Source organism: Caloenas nicobarica, chromosome 33 (genome assembly GCF_036013445.1).
Source record: "Caloenas nicobarica isolate bCalNic1 chromosome 33, bCalNic1.hap1, whole genome shotgun sequence".
Classification (NCBI taxonomy): Eukaryota; Metazoa; Chordata; class Aves; order Columbiformes; family Columbidae; genus Caloenas; species Caloenas nicobarica.
The window spans coordinates 2,119,060-2,141,004 of NC_088277.1; the positions used below are offsets into that span (position 1 = coordinate 2,119,060).

Here is a 21,945-nt window from a genome sequence, read left to right on the forward strand (position 1 = left end):
TCTTCTTAAAATGCCACCTCTTTGTGCAACGAGTACGAATCCAGTCTTCAGACTTAAATTTTAATGTAAATGACCGAACTTTATTGAAGGTTTTGTAGTTAGCAAGACTGTTAAGAAAGCAGAATATTTTACACCTCAAGTATAGTTAAGAGCTAATTCTCATGAGAATACAGTACAAATAAAAGCTAATATAAAAGGGCATCCTCCTTCCACCGTTCAAGATTTCATTATTTGTAAAATAAATGAAGTCAAGTTTAAAAATGTACTAAGCTTCAATGCTAGCAATCAGAAAGTTTCACTCTTCAGAGGGTTTTATTCCAGAGATTTTTGCAACGCAGCAGAATTTCACAGCCATAATGAAAAGATTTATGGCAGCTCAATACAAGTGAGATTTCAAAGTTGTCAAAAGGCCTTAAAAATATTATCTGCAGTTTAAAAGGAATGACGAAGAACTCCAAGTAAACAAAAACCAAAACACAACACCACTTCAAATGCATATGAAATGCAAAAGTAATGCCCTGCAGGCTACCGCCGAAGTGTTGACTTGTCCTCAAAGAGATCTGTCAATCAGCACAGCTTCTGGATAAGCACTAAAATACGTATGTTCCTGCGACGGGCACACCATTCCAGTTGAAAAGAGAAAGATAAAAAGAGTAGGCATTCTTCAATTGATCATAGGCAGTTTTGAGAAAGAAAAGCCACATTCCACTCAGTTTAAGATGCCTTCGTTGTTGGACACTAAGCACATGTTTTTGTTATTAAAAAAATATCCAGTTGTGCCCTTTACATGTATTAAAGTGCATTAAGTCACCATTTGGAAAGCAGGCCAGAAAGTCCCTTTGAAATTGGTCCCTAAGCACTGCAGCAGCATTTGGAGTGGTAGAACAGTGGTCTAACAACAGCCTGTTTCACAGCACCATTGTGAGTACAGTGAAATTCCAGAAATTGTTAGTGAAATACCTACTGAAGCTCCAAAAGGATAAGACGGTAGGAGCACAGAACAGCTCTGCTCTCGTGCTGGGGACAGAGTTACCTGTTGAAGCTGTCCCACAGCCACATACTTGTTTCCATGAGCCTAAATATACTCTTTGCAGGCTTCTGGAGTATTTTTCTAGTTGAGATAAGTTGTACAGAGGATTCCCTTAATGCCGATGTGCAGTATAGCATCGCTTTTGTGGAGGACAGCTGTTTGTTAAAGCTAAAATCACCAATTTAAAAAGGCCCAGCACCTTGCAACAAGTTTTCTAGTAAAAGGCCAATTTATTCTTCATCATCATCTTCATAGTAACGATTCCTTTTGATCTGTTCTTCCACTGACAGATCTTCCATATCTTCACCCTCCCAGAAACCAACATCTTGGGATTTGCGATTCTGGTTAGGAGATGATTCCTTAGCGGTCAAGACATTGGCTAAGTCAGAATGCTTAGGAGAATTTGGTTCAAGGAGTTCTTCATTTGGAATTTCCTGCTCTTCCATGGTGTGTTCTTCCTCATCTGTGTCTGCATTCACCTGGCCGTTTTCTACAAGATTGTGCTCCACTGTTTTGATATCAGCCAACTCCCGTTCTTCCTCTACATTTTTCTCTTCAGCACTCTGGATCTTCCTATTCTCAACCTTCTTTTCTTTTTGCTTTTTGTCTACCACGACCTCTCTCTCCAGTTCCTCACTTCTTTTCAGCATGTCTCTCTCTGCCTTAGAAGGAGAAGATGAATTCTCTGATTTATGGCCTTTAACAGATACTGTTCTAAATGACGCTGCGACTGTAAAGGGACGACTTCTTTCCTTCAGCGAGGAAGATCTTCTTAACTTTTTGAGATCCAGATCCACGTCCTCCAGCACATCTGGCTTGGAAGTCTCTTCTTCCGGGGGCCATTTGGGTTTGAATACTTTGATGCCCTCATCTAAGGCACTTCCCTGAACACTCTGGTCAGACGGAGGTGGCCAGGCAATCCTGAGCTTCTTTGTCTCTGCTGGTCTCTCTTCTCTTTCAGGCAAAGCAGAAGCTTTTGCTTCCATACTTGCTGCCAGAACTCCTACTTTTGCAATCGGGGCATCCTCTACTCCTGAGCTTTGCGGATTTTCTGTTGCATTTACACCATGGACACTTTTCTCTGGGGATTCTTCACATTCAGTTTTGCCTGCCCATAATTCCTTATGCTGTTTGTGTCCAAAACCTTCATCATAATTGCCTTTAGATTTGAAGAGCTGATTGAAGTGAGGCTTGCAGTAAATAGTCCCATGCAGAGATGCGTATGTCCCAAGACTGTTCAGGAAAATACAAAGTCAAATGTTAGTATCCTGTGTCTCAGTCACCCAGACAGGTGTATATTTCATTTATGTTACTGATCGGATTCAATTCTAGTTTTCCCACATGTTTAGAAAAGACAAGCTTTCAGCTTTCATAAGTTTGTATGGCTCTCTTTTCAAACACCAGGTGTTCTCTACAAAGCCGAACATTATATTTTTTCCCACCTAAAATTACATTAACTGTTACATCAAGTGTAAAAGCCTTTGGCAGGACTAGGACTGTATCACCACTTCCTCACTCCTCTCCAGTTTGCTGAATTATCGTTACCTTCAGCTCAGCTAAGCCTGAATGGCATCACAGGATCACAGAAGGGTTTGGGTTGAAGGGCCCTTTCCAGCTCCCCCAGTGCCCCCCCTGCCATGAGCAGGGACATCTGCACCAGCTCAGGTTGCTCAGAGCCCCGTCCAGCCTGGCCTGGGATGTCTCCAGGGATGGTTCAGCCACCAGCTCCCTGGCCAACCTGGGCCAGGCTCTCACCACCAGCAGGGGCAACAGTTTCCTTTTATCCAGCCTGAATCTCCCTCCTTTAGTTGAAAACCATCACCCCTTGTCCTGTCACAACAGGCCCTGCTCAAAAGTCTGTCCCCATCTTTCTTATGGGCCCCTTTTAAGTCCAGAAAGGCCGCACTAAGGTCTCCCCGGAGCTTCTCTTCTCCAGCTGAACACCCCAACTCCCTCAGCCGTTCCTCCCAGCAGAGCTGTTCCAGCCTCGCATCATTTCTGGGGCTCCTCTGGCCCCTCTCCAACAGGTCCAGGTCTGTCCTGTGCTCAGGACCCCAGAGCTGGACGCGGTGCCCGGGGGGTCTCACCAGAGCCGGGCAGAGGGGACAATCCCTTCCCTCCACCTGCTGCCCACGAGGCTGGGGATGCAGCCCAGGGTACGACTGATCCGGGTGCCAGCGCACGTTGCCGCCTCATCCAGCTCAGCTGCTGAAGGGGAAAGCTACATGTCCTAGACGGCAGCCGAGCAGAGCAGTGTGTTTACCTGAGTTTACTGTTGCAATAGGAGCAGCGGAAACAGCTGATGTGAAACACCTGCTTGTTGGCAAGGAGCCTTTCCATGGGGTACACAGTCTTCTGACACCCAACACAGGTTTCCTTCATTGGCAACTGAAATTTCTACAGGAAGAAGAGAAAGCTTGTTAACTGGAAAATGAATCAACCGCTGGCGGACTTGGCTTGGATTCATGCACGGCTCCCAGAGTTCTCAGAAAAACTGCAGCGATTCACTTTCTGCAACTCAATGCTAATTATGGTAGAGCGGGTTCTGGTGGGCAGCGAGTGAGGAAGAGGCTATGGCAGGATTGCTGCGGCTTGACAGCCAGCCAAGATTTTGCCCCAGCGAATTCCACTGCTGCAGCATCACAAGTTGGGCAATGGTTGAGAAGGAACAATGAAAATACCAGAACTTTGACTGAGCCAGGTCCCAAACAACTGTCTAATCTATTTCTGCAAACTTAATTTTTCTTGGTAGGAAAATGATGAAGAAACATTCAGATAAACGATAGCCAGTATGAGACTTATGGAAGTAAAAAAAAGATAGTATGGAAAAAGAGCTGAAATAACCTCAAAAAAAAGGTAGAGGGTGGGAGGGGAAAGGAGTGAAACAGGCTGCTCAGCAGTTTGAAATTATGCACTTTTGCTTGATTCCTCTCTTAAAGAAACAGGCAATAGTCTGAGCACAGATGCAGGCAGCAGGAAATTTTTCTGACTCCATTTGTAAGCGATGCCAGTTCTATCGCAAAGAAACTACACTCAAGTTTCAGGACACGCAGCCCTCAAATTTGCTCAAGACTTAAAGTGAGGAGGGCTTTGAGGTTAAACAGCTAAAATTGTTTATGTGTTCACTAAGAGAATTTCCTCCGAGTTTACTGCAAGAGTAAACTCAAATGCTGAGGAGTCAAGTGTCACTGCTGCGCTGTATGGGAACAATTTCACATTTTATTTTTCTGACAGCATCAAGGAAGCAAGTACATTGTCCATGAAAAAAGGTCACCTGATGCCATTCACTTCTTGGAATCTATTAAGCTTGGCCCATAGCGAATACACTTTAAAGGCAAAATTGAATAACTTACAGTTGAAAAATTGGCAGTCTCAGGCTGTGTTGATTACAACTACTTTAGCAGCAGGGTAAAAAGTGCCTACACTCCATATTGTGGGTCTGCACGGGTACATTGATATTGTAGCTTTTCTTTGACAAAGAATTACCTGCCACATACTTACAAAAAAGCTTTACGGAAAAATATGATGGGCAAAATAAAAACAGGAAGGTCACAGGAAGACATAATTACAGCAATTTATTTATAACAGACTAGAAACAATGGTTAGGCAATAAAAGTTACAACACGTGAGGGACGGATTGCTGAAGACAGAGCCAGCTGAAGTCGGTTTGTCACAACCATAAAGTTTGCTGCCAATTTAATTCCAGTTTAATAGGTATCTCAATTTTGTTAAGGCATTGCTTGACGTTATAGTAGATTAAAATTCTAATTATGATGACAGCTTGACCACCAAAAGCTCAGAGTTCCTTTTGAAAAAATATTCACCATTTCTAGGTGCTGCCAAAACTGCGTATGAATTCTGAATTTCGAGTCACTAAATGAAATCACAAAAAATGAGTTTACCAATGCAAACAAAAATCTAACCATCCATGCGTTCCACAGGGAGCAAGGAAGCAACAATTTGCTTGCCCATCAGGAAGTAACTCTCCCTGAAATGTCAGTTTTGCGAGGTGACATTAGGGTGCTGGCGTGTGCTTCTGCAATGCACATCCCCAGGGAAGAACAGGAACTTACTTGGATAACAATCAGCCCTATGGCTGATGGAGAGGCCTTTCGGGGTGTGAAGAGAAAGAAATTCCAGGCATACTACAAATAGGAGCTACAGGAGGAAGGCAAGGCCCAATAAATATAAAAAGACTTGAGAGAAAGCTGAGAGTTGAGCTCACGTTAGGAGGGAAGCAGAAGGCAGGAGCAGAGGTTAGGAACCGAGAACAGGAAACAGAAGCTGGAAGAGACAAATCGGAACCTTACATGAATAAACAGTATCTGGGTTGCTATCTTGGCAGTGCAGCATCTAAAGCAGTAACAAGGTGGAGCACTAAAATGGTTCTAATACTAGAAAGAGAGAGCACAGAGGACCAAGAACACAGGTTGTGTGTATCTTGTGTGCTGTAACAGACTGAGACTACAGAAACGCTATAGGCAGCTCTAATCTCGCATTCTGGCATTAATACCCCAGCACACTAGGAAGCCACATCTTGCTGGTCTTCGTGAGGTCAGTGCTGTTCCTCCCAAAGATGGGGAAACAACAAAAGCACAGTTGTTTCCTCAGGAGTGAGCCAGGAAGTCTGTGGCAGCCCAGGGAACAGGCATCCTCACTCCATGACACATACAGCGTGATCAAAACGTTCAGTACTGCTGTTTGTATCTCTAATAAGATTATCAAATACATTCCTACCCAAGAAGTTCTTCATCTGCTTTATAGCTCCCACTAAAGAAAACGTAACGTTAAAGACTCATTACTCAGAAAGCCAAACTCAATCTCTGTGGAGTCAGCCACCACCTCACTATAAAGTTGTTCCCACTTGCAGTTACTTTGGGAGCAGCTGGAAGAGGAGGGTGCAAAGCCAAGTCCCAGCCTGCTGAAGGCTCTAAAGTGAGTTGATTTTAACCAGCACCAATGTTTGAGAAGGAATCGCTGCTTTACCTTCACTGCTTTTGGCAGAGATGCGTCTGTCTGGCCAGCTGGTTTAGAACCAGAGTTTTGCTGCTTTGTGCTGACAGGTTTCTGACCTTCTGTCTCGCTCTCCAAGTTTTGTCCAACTAAGGGAGCAGAGGAGGAAGAAAAGGCAATGACAATGATTTTAAAACCATGGAAACCTTATGCTCCTAAGACCAAAGAGCAATCCTACCAGCTAAGGGCTAACACATCTGCTATTAAACCTTTAGACCTGGATATTTAAACATGATCATTCTAACTTTTCTTATTTACCAGGAAAGCTAAGTTGATAATGTAAAGAAAACTAATATAGGGGAATCCAACATCTAACCTGCAGGAACTGTTCTTCATTTCTGCAAAGTGCTCGTGTGTGGGCCTGAATTTAGGAGTAAAGCAAAGGTAACATGAGAACGTGGCTACGTACTTTACTGAATAGGAACTTGTGTATCTCTGGACAAGACCAAAGGCGCTTGGTAAGTGTCCTGCATTAATAATTAAGTACTTCAGCCTATGGACTAGTATAGTAGTTGCCAGAGCTGTACTTAAATGTGTTCAATCAGAGCAAACGAGTTACAGATGTCTTAGAATTACAATTGCAAATGACCTGCTCAACCTGAAAGAAATTCTTATAAAGTTTGAGTTAGGAACAGGACAGATTTCTACTACAAGACAGCTTTTAATTGGGTCCAATTCATCATTTGACAGGACTGATCTCAAGCATCCTACACACAGCTGGGTAATTTGTGCTTTTCCTCAGCCACGGGCTTTGCTCCCGTTGAGGCAGGAGAACAAGGACCTACCATTGCCGTCCTCTAGAAGAGCACAGTGGAAAGCCAAGCTGTTCTCCCCTCCAGAAACCTGTAGGAGAATATTAGACAATGAGCGCCTTCGACCTTCTAAAGTCTCAATAATCACAACCAGAGTAACACAACAGGCAGTTGGAAGCACTGAACAGGAAGGGACTGGTCACACTGGGGTACACATGAAGCTACCTTTTGTTTTAGAAGGCACGAGGCAAAGTCCAGCTGACTGCCCAGAATGTTCAGCATTGCTACAAGATAGACATCCTCATCATTTTACAGCTCGTGCAATATTCAGATCATCTGCCGTAGTGTTCACTCACGCACACACACAAACGTATTTTTGTTTTCCCAAGCACCTGCAGCTTGTACACCTCGATCTATCAGTCTCCAGAAATCCTTGTGCACCTCCCAGGCCTTCTTACTTAGAAATCCCTTGATGCCAAGCAGTACACGTTTACTGGAAATCTCATGGCTCCCTCCAATGTTTGATAAGTCTATGACATTTAAACATTCAGCAAAGACAGTACTTCGGGAAAAAAAAAGAAAAAAAAAAAAGAACAGCTGATTTTTTAAAAAGCTTTTGTAGAACTAGAAATCTGCTGTTCTCAGGTTGAGACAAACGTGCCTGGACCTATCCTGTCCATCCTCCTTCAGAAACAGAATCCTATTTTTAAAAAAACCCAATCAACTTTTTACAAGAGTTGGATATAAACCAGTTTCAGATACTAAACATATGACAGATAAAGCTCTTGACGTATATTTCTTTTTAAACTCTGCACTATTGCTATCCAATCGAATAGTTGAAAATAGCTACACTGAGAAACTGAAGTACTGTAACAAGATGAACTGCAAATCATCACTAATTCGCTTTAACGATTGAAAGTCCATTGCGAGCAACTGAAGTTTGCAAATTAATGAGGTAATGAAGAAACAAGTCACATATATTAACATATTCCCATCTACTGAAAAAATAGCACCAAGCGCTGGGAAGTTCTTCAGCATGGCCGTGGATGTTGAGTCACACATCTGGCTACTACATCTTTCATGGATTCAGTGTGAAAAATGACAACAAAGAAAAGTTTCTTTCCTTTCCTTTTTGCCAGAGGATTCCCGTTTCTGACATTACTAGTAGTAGTTTTAATTCGGCTTGTTTCCTAAGTTCATCATGTCATTTCATAAGGACAGTCCTGGCTCTCAGTGTCCTATTCAGATTCTTTATTGCACCTGGACTCTTCAACGAGCCCCTTCACAACTACAGCTGAACACAAGACATTTGATTCAAATCCTCCCTTCAACAACAGGGATATACTCTGATTTAACAGGTGTTCTTTTAATTAACTCACCTTTTAGCACAGAGCAGCCCTGCCCGGTCGCACACAAGCTGCTCAGGCACTGGGAGCAGCAGCTGAAAGCAGCAGTTTGGCCCCTTGCCCGCCGAGGCTGGAAAGCTCTCAAAGCCCTCCCGGCATTCGGCTGCCACGTGCTCGGAACGGCTGGGACACACAGTACCCCAGTTCTTATTCAGCTACTTTTATCCCGTCTGCTGTCCCCAGTTTAGTGTACAAAGGCTTGAGCGTGCTTTATTATCTCTAATTCACAGAGTAATTTAGTCTCAATTTGCAGCTGAGGCTCAAAACTGGGAGCAAACCCAAACTGGTGTTCTCAGTTACCTTCATCAAAATTTAGCCGCTAAATGCAGAAGAAACAAGGACAAACTCCTTTTACTTGTGTCACACAAACCAACCAAACAAAAAAAACCCCAACGCGAACACCAAACAAAACAAATACCTAGCTGTGAATCACCTTTTTACAGTCAGGGAACACGTAGTCATCAAAAGTCATCACAGTCATCAAAAAGTCATAGTCATCAAAAACTAGTGGCGGAGATAAAATTAAAAAAAAAAAGAAAAGAACAGAAGAAAACCAGACAATAAAAAAATCCCCACAAACCGTCAGAGGTTTCAGCCCTAGTCAGCTACTGAAGCCATGAGAAGATATAGAATTATGACATTGAAGGATTCTGCCACACTACAGGCATGTCATTACTGAGAACACAAGGGAATGCTCCAAGAAAACTTAAAATTTGTCAAGATATTCTCTAGGACTGCTTAAAAATCTTCCACAGAGACTTGCTAGGTTATAATTCTGATACAGTCTAAAAAATAATTTTTAAAAAATATATATCAGCATGTAAATAACCTGTATCGGCTGCTCATATTCCATTTCTAGATGGCATGTGGAATAAGTCCATCAGCTGTGCTTCTACAACCAGTTCTGCTTAAAGTGAAGCCCTTGACCTTCTCCAGCGTGAGCATCTTACCTTGTCCCCATCCTGATGGGACACGGAGTCCTCAGCACCTGGTGGAACATTCTCCTTCTGCTCACATCTGTAATTCTTGCGGTCACTGTCACTGCCTTGAATCTCATTCTAAAGAATAAAGCGCTTGAAAGTTGACAGGTTCTCTTCCCCTAGGAATGTACTTGCTTTGTTTTTCTTAAAATCTTTTTTAAACTGTTTTCCTAGTATATACAGTGATAAAAGAAAGGGCATAAAAATCTATATGAAGTTGGTAAGTGACACATTCTCATGAAGAACAAGGATGGGGCTGTGGAATTTTACTGTACTCTATGGAGGTAATGCCAGCATTTTTCTAAACGGCCCCTTTCTCTACTTCCAGGTTCCTGTTTAAAATCAACTCTCATTTCCCCTGCTCAATCCACATCTCCCTTTTCCAGAAATTTTAACTTTTCACTTGAAATTACAAGTATTTCCAGACTAGCACCATCTAAAGCACTGTGTAATTGAAAAATACAATTTGACAGAAAAGCAAATCCTACCCTTGCTTCAATACTAGTCATAAACTTAATTCTGTTATGTACTGAGGGTTTTGATCTTGAAAAAAATGACTTGTTTAAGATTTCCACAAAAGAATCTTTCAGACTTAAAAAAAAAAATCCAGTGAAACCCCGTGCTTTCTTTATTGCCATAGGATACAAGATAATGGGAGAAAGACTCGTGCTTTTCACAAGGCATCTTCTCTGTAACATGAAAGAGAAACAGCCAACTGCCAGCACCAGCATCTTAGCGGATTTTGTAAACAGGTCTGCACAAAACCAAACACCTCTAACAGGTATGTAACTGAATATTAGAATTTTAATGTATCTATCTCTAAATATGCTGTCCGTCGTCTCTCCCTCCCCTTCCTGAGTCACTTACAATGCACAGAAACCGTTGCTCCTCAGCCGGACTCTAACCAAGCGCCCAGAAGTTTTAATCCAGCCCTAATTACCCCACATGCCCTCAAAATAGTTGTTCCAAGAGAGACTGTGGCTTTCCTTCGTAGCACAGATGTGACCCATCTGAAGAGTCGGGAAGTACAAATACCACACTCCCATATCAAAAGCGCCCCGGTTGCTTTGTCAGCAGGGAAGGAGAATTTCCAAGAGTTCTGGCTGCTGCTGGAACACAGAAGTGCTACAAACATCGGCCTCAGAAACCATCACATGTGGTGCCCTTGTTGACGTGCCAGGCCAAAATCCAAAGAGATTCTGCCAAACGGGACGTGCCAAGAGCATCAGGCTGGACTGACAAACGGACAGCGTTGGGGATTTGCAAACAACAGGCAAGACATCTACGGTAAATCTCTTGCCATTAGGGTGTAATTCAGTGGATCAGCCACCGCTCCAAGTCACAAACTGGACAAGGCAATCTAGCAAACTGCATCCAGGCGAGGAGCAGGATGCAGAAATCAGCAATTAGCAGTTAATCAGATTTGTTGCACTCGCTTTCCACTCATGCAGTGAAGTTGACTCGACTTTCCTTCTCCCAAGGGTTGGCGAATTAGACCCACATTGCATATGAAATTCAGAAACAATTTCAACTGAGTAGAGACTTTTGCTTCTCTACAAAGATACCCAGGACACTCTTCCAAAGCTTAGAACCATCATTTTGGGCTTTTATTTCCAGTGCAAGTTTCCTAACTTAAAAATGCCTATCCTCTTAAAATTTATTACTCTGGTTAATAAAAGGCACACTTAAGCAAGAAAAGTTCCTATCATTAAGCAGAAAGACAGTTCCAGCAAATGTACTTAAGCACTTTTTAACAAAAATATCCTTGCAATCTCTTCGGCTGCAATACTTTACCACGATTCATTAATTGCTCATTTCCTGATCAAGTATCTGCAAAATTGGCATAAGTCCATTTACTGCAGGAATCTAACTGGGTTTGGATAATGGGTGAGAAGAGTTGAAGGGAGGTGAAAGGCAAAAGGGAGGAAAACTGACTGGAGATCCCAAAGCTGCAGGCCAAGCCATCCGGGTTCTATACACTGTATGACACTGAAAGTCGCTCCATCTTGCTGTGCCTCAGTTTCCCCCAGCTTACAGCTAATGTACAACACAGGATGGAGTTTGGTTGGTTGTGTTGTTTTTAAACAAACATGCGGAGATCTACAGACATGCAGAAAGAAAAAGAATGCCAGCTATGTTTCAGAAGGGTTCCAGCAATTAATTCCTTGGAAAACTTCCAAGATTATTCCAGGAAGATGCAAATACTTATTTCTTCCTGCAATAGGTAGAGCAACTCTTCACTAGAAATTACTCCTGTGGCCACAAAGTTATTTTCAAAAGGAGATGGCATTATCTTTAAAGAGCCTGGTTTCCGTAAGATCTTCTTTCCAGTCTCAGGCTGGGACAAAAGTTCATTTCTACACAAGCCAAAGAACGGACTTACCGTAGTGCTGAGGCCGGTGGAACTGCCCTGCTTGGACACAGCTGCCTGATACTTCGCCAGCCGATCCTTTATCGACGTTTCCGTCAAGCGAGGCATCTCCAGGCTTTTCTTGCTCTCGGCCTTCTCTGGGCTGAATGCTGGACTATTATCTACAAGATGCCCCAGAAAAAGAGCTCCATAAATAAAGGGTGACTTTCAGGGACACCAGCAGACTTGCCTACAGAAAGATTTACAAATCCCATCCCTTCACCGCTCCCAAGACCACAGAAATTCCAGATCTGAAAAGCACAGAAATGCTTCAAAAATTTCTGCTCTAAATCTCGTCACTAATCCAGCAAGTTGCAGAAGTAGCATATTCACCAGATGCAGCGTCCAGCCAGTGGTCTCAGAAATAATGAGAGCAAATAGTTTTAACCTTGAAGATTGTTTTACTGTTATTGTCAAATGAAAGCAGCTGCTACAGTGGCTAAATGGAAATGTACCCGACTCCTGTAGTGGAATCATTGTCAAAGTCTTTTGGGGAAAACATGGGAAGTGAGGAAGGAAGTCGCACCTGCCGCTTCCACCTCCTCTATGGAAATGATTTATCACATGACATGTTACAGATGAGGATCTCAAGAACAAACATGTTATGAAATAATTCCATCTAGTCTCACAGGATCATTTGAAGCATCTGGTTTTATCTCAAGAGGAAAGAAATATTTGGGAGCGTAAGTCTTTGCATAGGTGCCGATCTCTGGACTCTCAGAACTACGCCTCATTTCTTGCCATCCATCTCCCACTTTTGCTGTCAGATGTTAGCAAATTGGTTTCAAAAGCCAGCTCCTCGCCGCTCTGCTATCTGAGTTCCTTCTATAATGGTCAGGTCTTTAGTAATAGCTTAATTGTCCAATAAAGAATGATTAAAATAAGACCTTTCACCAGTTAGTGGCCTTGAATGACTAAAAAGTTGTACGAATCATTAAGATCCCTCTTGGGGACAATAAACAAACATAAGTAGTTCTTGCCATTCCAGTATTGCTCAAATAAGGACACAATGTGCATCTCTAAACAGTGAGATATAATAATAGCCATAGGCTGAAAACACAAAAGATTGTAAATGCTTTGTTAGAAGAGAGTCTCCAAACATACGAAAAAGACATAATTTTGCTCAAGTTGTAAGTCTGTCTGTAATTACCCGTGTCTGGAGAAGGCAGGAGAGATGAGAAAGAAAGCCAGAAGGCACATTGGCTGGCTGGCTGTTCGCTACCTTCTGAATTAGTCTGACTATTCAAAGTGGTTCTAGAATTAAGACACAGGAGAAAAACAGGTTCCATTCCTGAACTCGCTGGTTATCTCCTGTGCCTCGGCTTCCCGTGCTCAAGGGTATAATGCTTTAAAATTCACAGCAAGACTTCAGTCATTCAATGTGATGCTCCCACAGACCTTACAGATGGAAGATGGCTGCACTTCCTTCCATTTCTGAAAAAACAAGCAAAACAACCCCCCCAAACCACGAGCTTTACTGACCTGATGCACTTCGGCTCTTCTCCCCTTGGCCAACATCGAAGTCCTCCGAAGAGAGGCTGTTTTCAGAAATCCTCCTGCCCACCGCTGGCCTCCTTGGCTCTCTGGGGACCTGTCAGAGACAAGACCCACCTATTGGCTGCTGGGACAAACCCAGATTGTTGCGTATAATCCTTTAAGATGCACAGGTGTCACTAGCAAATCTGCTTTACTGGAATAAACAAGTCTAGCAGGTGACATCTTATTTAACCAATATCAAGTTTGATCACAGAATACCTGACCCTGTCACCTGGAAAACACTTTCTTGGAGAGGGCAGTAGATGCCCTTTGACTAGTTATCTTTGTGGAAAAGTCAGAGAAGCACAAAGATCCGATTTTCAGGCATTTACCACTGCAAATACAAAACTTTGGTCTAGATTTTTGCGTTTCATACAACTGCTTTTGAAGCTCATGTTCAAGGTCATTTTATGAAGATTTAAAAATCAGAAAAAGGAGGGCAGAAGTGAGCTATCACAAATTTGCACTGATCTTCAGCAACAGGAAGAAGAATAAATACTACTGTACTAAAAGTTATCTAAAGTTACTTGTTTTGATTTGGATAGCTCGTGCATTTGGTACCAAATAATTCCCTAATTAGGTCTGATAAGGCTGAAGCTTAAGCAGGAGAGTGCCAGGGATAAATATTCTCAGATATCCCAGATAATCAGCCTCTGCGAGGCCGCAGTGCTGGACACAACCACACAGATGCTCTGGCTGCCTCAATCTCATTTGATACTCGTTTGTTGAGACCAGCTCCCCAAAATCTAACGCTCAGTAAAAGAAACTGCGAAAAGAAACGTCAGCAGCTTTAATAAATGCTCATGAAGAACAGAGTTTAATTTGACTTCATCAAGATAAGTTGTTTGCACAGCTGAAAGTCAACCTATAAAATACTAGAAGGTGATAGACCTTTGTTCCCTCCCCAGGAAGAGTTAAATCAGAGCCAGTTGGAAATGAAGATCGAGGCTAACGCAGGGAAAAAGGCAGGTTTGGCAAGATGCTCCAAGCACACATCCCCCCCCGCCCCAACCTCCAAGAAGTTTCTTATTTGCTGGTCACCAAACTGAAGGAAATTCCAAAGTTCTATTTTAACAGAAGTGCACTGTAAGATAATCACTGTGAAAAATCAGGCTGCTTTGGCTTACAAAATCTCATCTTCACCAGGAAAAGAGAAAGCAGCTGGAAAACCTCTTTTTCCATTAGCCTGAGAAATATTTTCTATTTCTGTGGTTTAAGACTTCGGTAGCTTTTCTTACTGGAAAAGAGCTTAGCTATGACAAGGCTTTTCCTTCCCCTGAGTGTGTCGAGGGTTCAGTTTGGGAGTGTCCGCACACTTGTAAGGACTTGCAGATTCCCCATTCTGTGCAAACTGGCCTTAGATTATTCTTATTCCACCTGTGTCTGCTTTAATGTCACCTTCAGCCCACAAGTCTGAAATTCTGACAACTCAGAAATTTGTCATTCAAAGGGTCTCACTTTTGACTAGTGTACAAAGATGATTATAGGCAGAATACACTTGAAGGCAAGATCCTTTGAGGACACAAACCCCATGTTTATTACCCACTTGAATATCTTGACTTTTAATCGCTGCTCTGGGTTTGTTTTTTTCTTTTTTTTTTTTTTTTGGGGGGGGTGGGGTGTTGTGTTTTGTTTTTTTCAATAATACATCACCACACACACATTTTCTTGCACACAGCAGGAGTAACAAAGCTACACATGAAAAACCAAGCTTGGAATCTAGATCCAGGGGCAGTTTAACTGGCAGCAGAGTGCGTAAGGACATTTTCACTACTAGGGAACAAAGGTCTTAATTCACGTAATTTAGATCCAGCATCTGGAATTCCAGCCTCACTGAAAGAAACCATCAGCACTTTTCAAGAGAAAAAGACAGAAATCAGGATCGGAAATCTGTTTGGGTTGCTGCTTCTCATTCACCTTTGTTTCAGAATCTCATTTCAATTTCTTTTCAATGTAGTCTTTCTCCAGTAACATCATGCTGAGCTGCCCTCATGTTGAGAAGACAAAGAATTATCGCTGAAATTAATTATTAAACAAATTCAACCTCTAAATAAGAGTTGGCGAGGGGCCGGTGTGTTGTCAATACAATTATGCCACGTGTTTGCTCAGCGTCCACCAACAGGAATCCTGGAGCAGGGTCCAGCAGCTCATCCAGATACATGCACAAAACCAACGTTTTCTTCCAAGCAACCAAAAACCTCCGTATTTTTACCAGCAGCCACCCGGAGGTAAGCTGCGTAACACAACCAGTGAAAATCCAACACGCCAAAATACAAAAGCTTTAGTGAGAGTTCAGAGATATTTCTGTACAAGTCTTGGTACTAAAACCCACAAATATGAAGTCAACGTTGCGTAGATTTTATATCAACAGTTTTATATTGTGGGGGGAAAAGCAGAGTAATAGACAAGAGAAGTTTAACAAAGGGAAGATGAGGCACTTTCATTACAATCAACACTGCGAGTAATTAGGGTGATTATAGTGACACCTTCATGTGGAGGGATCCCTGACTCCCAATCTTATTCATTTACCCCTCAGTTTACAGCCACAACTCCCACGTCACAGCTTCTGCTGCCTGCAAACGAGATAAAATACTCCTCGTGTCTGGAAAGCCCCGAGGTTCTAAGACAAAAGAGGTGGGTGCAGAGGTACCACAAACAGCGTTCACAGCGTTTCGCCTGCGGCGCAAAGAGTCATTGGGCAAGAGACCAAATAAAAGCTACACCTATTTCATTAAATACTAACTGTGTCAAATGTGACCTTGCGCACCAGGTTGGCTACGCGAGACAATAAGTTTTTACCTTAAAGGAAAACCAGAAACCAACCTGGAGGCAAGTTTTTAAGAAGTATTTTAGATCTGCTTGCTCTTTCTTCTGATCTTCCTTGAGTTCACTGTCACTATCATTTACAGGAAGAATTCTTTGAAACTGATAAAAGACCTGATGTTCAGTCTTAGCTTAGCGCTGAACCGATCTAGACTGACATTCCTGCCTCTAACATGGTTAGTGCATTTTTTTCCAGGAAGATGCAATAAATTAAGATCTGCCTTGTGTCTCAATTGCAGAAGACGGAGCAAGATGTGAAGGACTAAATGAATAAACCAGGAGGTTTTGCTCTTAACCCTGAAAATAGGTTTCTTTAGAGTGGGTGATTGAGTCAAGAAATCCAGGCTTTAATCTGCATTCTTGTCACAGCCTTGCCCAGCAACCAGAAAAGTCATTTTGTCTTTACTGCCATGAAAGTTACAGCTACTTCGTTTATACAGATGTTTTGTCAGCAAAGCTCTGACAGCACTTCTGCGTTAAGACATAAGAAAATACCAAGGAAAACGGCTGTCTCTCAGCTAAATTTACAGTTGGACTCAATGATCTTAAAGGTCTTTTCCAACCTAAGTGACTCTATGACATCTTCCTTGTGCTTAAACCAGGGGTTTATCAATGGACAGAGTTCAGAAAAAGCATAAATGGAAGAGGCAACTTGCAGTTACCCAAACTGACACCATTGCTGTAGCTGCTTCCTACCTTAGTGAAGAAAACCCTGTGTCTCCATAGCTCCAAACTATTTTCATGGTACATGACTGCGTGACACCACCCACAGATAAATTCCCAGAACCACAAATCTTACCATAGCGCTTTCTAACTACAAAGACACCCTCTCCAATTTATTCCCCAGGTGAAGATAAAGTCACTTGGAGCCCATCTGCAGAACGGTTCTTTCCTGTGGAATCCTGCCCGATGGATCCTGCAGCAGGAGGTGAGAGCAGCGCTATCGGGAGATCGCAATAGTGCGACAAAACCCACAAAAATCTGCCTTGTGAAATCACTACATGCAGACCCAGAACTCACTTTTTATCATAGAAGTGCTCATTTGAAGCCTGTAGTTAAAACAACTTCTGTACAAAAATGTGGTCGTTTTACTCAATGCTGCAAGAAAACCACTCACAGTAAAACAAAGCCAGAACTATAGGAAACTATGAGAAAACTGGAAAATCCACCAGCATCAAGGCCCCAGGACTATGTTGCAAGTCACCAGCATATGCAACTCATTTTCTAGTTAAGCAATTCTCCCCGGGGACACAGTCTGCAGTCCACATGCAGGATCAGATTTCATGAGCAGTTGTAGGAAAATGCAAGCCCTGTGCATTTGCAAGTCAAAACTAGTGAAGGCAGGAGCTTGTCTGGCTATCTCTGCTTATTTTTTTCCCCGCGAGGACTTTTTTTTTTTTTCCCCCGATAAGAAACATTTGTTAAGATAGGAAGATGAGAGACCAGCGAGGAAAACATGGGAGTATTTCACAGTACATATCTATGTGCATATTGTGTGACTCACATACTGATACATATATAAAAAACCCTCTTAACTCTGGCAGCGCTTCCATCTCAACTGCACCCACCCGGGACTGCTGAGCTCACTTCAGTTACGTTTTCTTTTATATATATAAAAATATATACACATATATATATATATTTTTACACAATTCATGTTTACACAACTCATCTTAATCTTCAGAAGAAAATATAGAAACCACCCCAACTTAAAAAAGAAAATATTCCGTACTTATTTTTCTCTTTTATCTTCTAGCCCTTTCACAAGCAAATTAACTTTAAATCTCCACTGAGCAATCAAAAATAGCACAACCCCAAGCACTCTGCACATATTTGTGTAGCTCAAATAAGTTATTAACACCAGCTTCATTATGTTTCAACTAAAACAATGACTACAACTACTTGCAGAGTCAATAGTTGGGAGCCACTCCCTCCACAGACTTTTCTTGGTGCCCGAGGGGCAGCGCAGTTTTAGCTTCTCTTAAGATCCGAAGGGACAGACCCTTACCTTGCTCTGAGCTGCTTCCCCCTTCTCAAACATCATCTTGAGCTTGTTCAGCGGGACGCTGTATTTCTCTATCTTCCCCGAAGAGTCCGCGCTTTCGCTGCCTTCGGGCTTTTCCACTTCCCTGGGCTCTCGCAGACAGTTTTCCATTTGACCGCTCTCCGCCGAGTGGCTTCTTGACGTTGTGCTGTCCCCAGCAGGACAGGGCAGCTGGCCAGGGATGCCCGAAGGGGCCCGGGTGGCCGCGATGGCACCAGCCCCGGGGTTTTGCTCCGTCCCCAGGGGAGACGTGGGGCTGCTCCCCGCTGCTCCGGGGCTGCCGACCTTGTGCCGAACCTCAGCACAGCTGCTTCGCTGCGTTTCCTTCCGAGACTCAGCTCCCAGCGCTGGATTCTCCCACTTCTTCTTTAGTACGCTCAGATTCCCCCTTTTTAAATGAGGGGGAAGATTTTCTGCGCTCTGCAAAGCACAAGAAGTTAATTCCAGTTATGTGCCTGATGAAGCATTAAAGCACTTCCTTTCTACGCGAAAGGAAGTTCAAGGCTCAGCACTGATCGCAGCGCTCTGCTTTTTCAGACAGCTGTGAATAGTTACAACTGTGCCACATGGAGAAAGCATCCAGGATAGGAAAGGAAGGAGGGGGGAGAAGAGAAAAATCAGGAGCTAAAGCAGGAAGTGAGCAAACAGGATGGCCTTATAAGGAAAAAGGGAGTCCAGCTCTAATGAGTTAAATGCCACACAAAAGGCCTGAATCCACACATGGGGGAGAGGGGACCAGAATCCACACATGGAGGAGGGAACCAGAATCCAGATATGGGGGAGAGCAGACCAGAGTTCACACATGGGGGAGAGGGGACCAGAATCCACACATGGAGAAGGGGACCAGAATCCACACATGGGGGAGAAGGGGACCAGAATCCACACATGGGGGAGAAGGGGACCAGAATCCACACATGGAGAAGGGGACCAGAATCCACACATGGGGGAGAAGGGACCAGACTCCACATGTGGAGAAGGGGACCAGAATCCACATTTGGAGAAGGGGACCAGAATCTACACATGGGGGAGAGGGGACCGGAGTCCACAGCGAGGGTCTCCAGCCAGCAGCACAAGCAGCCAGAGCAGGGCTGGGTGGGGCGCCAAATGCTGCAATGTCTTCCAGCTGCTTCAGGAGACAACAATTAGCAGGCCTTCCAAAAAGCTACAGATGAGCTTTCAGAAACCCCTGCTTTGCTGGAGTTGTGTATTTTTACTGTCAGTTAACAGTAGCGTTTGAGTTACAAGAGATCTGTCTTCAGTATTTCATAGCATGCAGCGTAAGGCTCAAGCTAAGCACTGACAACAAATGTATTTTTAGTCCCATTTATAACTACCAGATCATCTGCTGGATTTTTTCTTCTATTTCACTCAACACATTGAAATTTTTCGGCAGGAGATGTGCACACAGGCGCTGCCTTACCACTGGGTTAAACGGTAATACATGGAGCAGTATTTCGCCTCGTATTCAAGCACTTTTCAGGCTCGTTTTGCTTACAAGTAATTACCTCTCCCCAGAGTAACAGGGCAGCCCGTGTTTGATTCATTCAAATCTCACACCAGCCACCACTGTGCTGCTGTTCTCTCCCTTATGGAGACCACTACGTATCAAACCTGCTGCAAGTGGAGCAGGTCTGCAAGGCTTACAGGAATTAAACGGGATTAGCAGCTATATTAGGATTTAAGTCTCTCACCCTATTACTCTTCTGGTCACATTTTGAACACTGCTTTGCAAATTAACTTGAATCCACCTAGACTTCAAAAAAAGATCGGCTTGCTGACTACAGTTAAAAGAAAGTACTAAAGTTAGAAGGCAAATGTTGTAATGTAACAGAAGTACTGAAAATTGTGCAGAGGGTTTCCACAGAAACACCTCTGGATGTGACACCTATGGGGTCCCGGATACTTCACAACACCAGCAATTCTTGCTTGAGATTTGCCTGTTCCCTGATCACAAAAGCCATGAAGAAATTGTAAGACTGGAGAGTAATTTTTAGAATGCTGATTTTATCCCAAACAGGAAAAGAATGACTCCCTAAACATTAAAGAGATCAAGGCAGCATGGTCTGACAAAGGCTACTCTAGATATCCTGAAAATATTGGTGGTCTTTTTAAATAAAAACTAATCAGAGGACCTGCTTACACAAAGACCTGCAAACGTAGTGTCTGGTGTTTCAGGCAGGGTCCCCTGACCCAGACCAGGGAGTGCAGTGCGGGAATGTGACGCTGTACCATCTAGAAATGACGAAGGTACCATCCAAAAATGGTGGCTGTACCATCTAGAAACGATGGCTGTACCATCCAGAAATGATGTACCACCCAAACACGGTGGCCGTACCATCCAGAAACGATGTGCAACCCAAACACGGTGTCTCTCCCCCATCCAGGGGCATCTGGAACCCTGTAAGCCCTTCAGAAAACATCCCCCTTAATGGATTCTACAGCTATCAAAGATACGCGTTAGATTTCAGAGAGGCTGGCAGCTTCGCTTAAGCAGGCTTTTCCATTTAGTTAAGAAAGGCAGAGGTACCACACAACCGCCTGCAGCTAAGAACAAAGAGGTGGATATTCAAGTGTGTGGTTGACTCCTTGTGCCTTCAGCTCAGGAGCGAGCTGGTGATTCAACACATTGCTGTGGGCAAGGCACTTGGTTTTCCTCCCTTTCATTCACACCGGGAAAGGGCAGGAGGAGTGAGTCAAAAGCAAACACTACGTCTAAGCCAAGTTTGCTGTAGGATACATGGCAGCAACTTTGATATTCACAAAAATCAACCATCACAGCAACATTGCATATAGCTGATCTGTTCTGCTTGCAAGCTGTTGCTTATTGCCTGGGAAACAAATACTCACACTTCTCTTTTTCTCAGCAGTGGCTTCTTCAGCTGCTTTCTGATACCTTCGAGATAGAGAAAAGAGAGAAAGGAAAAAACCAGTTTTTAGCCAGAATACTGAATGCTCTTGAAGACAGCTAAGACTTTTCCCCCCCAAGGATTCTGTGCACTTCCCAGACCTATCAAATAAAAGCAGAGGCTGGAAAAATAGTAGCAAATAACACCAGAACAATGCAAAGTCACAGATACATTTCAAGTCACGCAGTTTACAATAATAGCGTACATTAATATTTTTCATTACCTAAGCGCTGTAATTCTCCAATACAGACAGTTTACCTTGGAATAGCTGTATTGTTTCCGCCACCCAGCTGTCTGCTGTGCCCCCTTGCAGGAATAACTTAGCTATTTATACAGCAGCTGCTGAACCGTAACAAATTACAGCTTGGCATACGCAGAAAATCTACATAAGTGCCAGTTTATTTTACTACGCTGGGTTGTAAACGGTACCGATTCAGCAGTTGCTTCCCGAGCAGCTGAACTGTCCCAGCAGTAATCACAGCCCTGCGCAGATAAGCCACCCTGGATCATGAATCAAAGTCCTTTAAGAAGCTCTAGAAAACTCCCAGCAATCTGCACCCCACGCCAGGCCAGCACACGGCCCCGCTAATCACTGCACTGCGCAAGGTGATCGCACTGCGCTCGTCAAAGGCACAAATTGGTCGGATGGGACAAATTTTGCCATTTGTAAGCAGAGCGCTGCTTTTCAAAGAGAAGATCACCCAACGTTCGCTTGGGAAAGTGATGGTTGTGTCTTTCTTATCTGTGGAATTCTGCTTTTGATACAACTGTGAATATATTACGGGCAGTAAATGAGGCACTAATATCATAATAGTCATCAGCTTCAGACTTTAAATAATTGCTGGTATCAAGCCAATAACTAATGCATATCACTCAGTTCCTTCTAAGAAAAAAATCCTTACATGCAGATGCCTGCTCTATTACTCATTTTTTCTTTATAACAATTCATTTTTCCCTGCTGTGAATGGTGTGCTCCTACGTAGATTTCTCCTCTTGTCACGCTAGAGAGTAGACAAATTGCACCCTTACTTATTTCTGCTCTACA

General features: G+C 43.2%; 1 protein-coding gene across 2 annotated transcripts in view; it reads right to left on the minus strand.

Moving 5' to 3' along the window:
* Positions 1-58: 58 nt before the first annotated feature.
* The window catches only part of LIMA1 (LIM domain and actin binding 1), a 26,781-nt gene continuing 4,894 nt past the window's right edge, over positions 59-21,945 (minus strand). Inside the window, exons 3-11 of one of the 2 annotated variants that reach the window (XM_065654465.1) lie at positions 20,842-20,887; positions 17,959-18,414; positions 13,074-13,182; positions 11,565-11,713; positions 9,152-9,259; positions 6,829-6,886; positions 6,017-6,132; positions 3,294-3,427; positions 59-2,263 (exon numbers count right to left, since the gene is read on the minus strand). In XM_065654465.1, coding sequence (XP_065510537.1) covers positions 1,261-2,263; positions 3,294-3,427; positions 6,017-6,132; positions 6,829-6,886; positions 9,152-9,259; positions 11,565-11,713; positions 13,074-13,182; positions 17,959-18,414; positions 20,842-20,887 — 2,179 coding nt within the window. In that variant the 3' untranslated portion in view covers positions 59-1,260. The remainder of the gene's footprint in view (positions 2,264-3,293; positions 3,428-6,016; positions 6,133-6,828; positions 6,887-9,151; positions 9,260-11,564; positions 11,714-13,073; positions 13,183-17,958; positions 18,415-20,841; positions 20,888-21,945) is intronic. The other variant, XM_065654466.1, reaches the window with a different exon arrangement.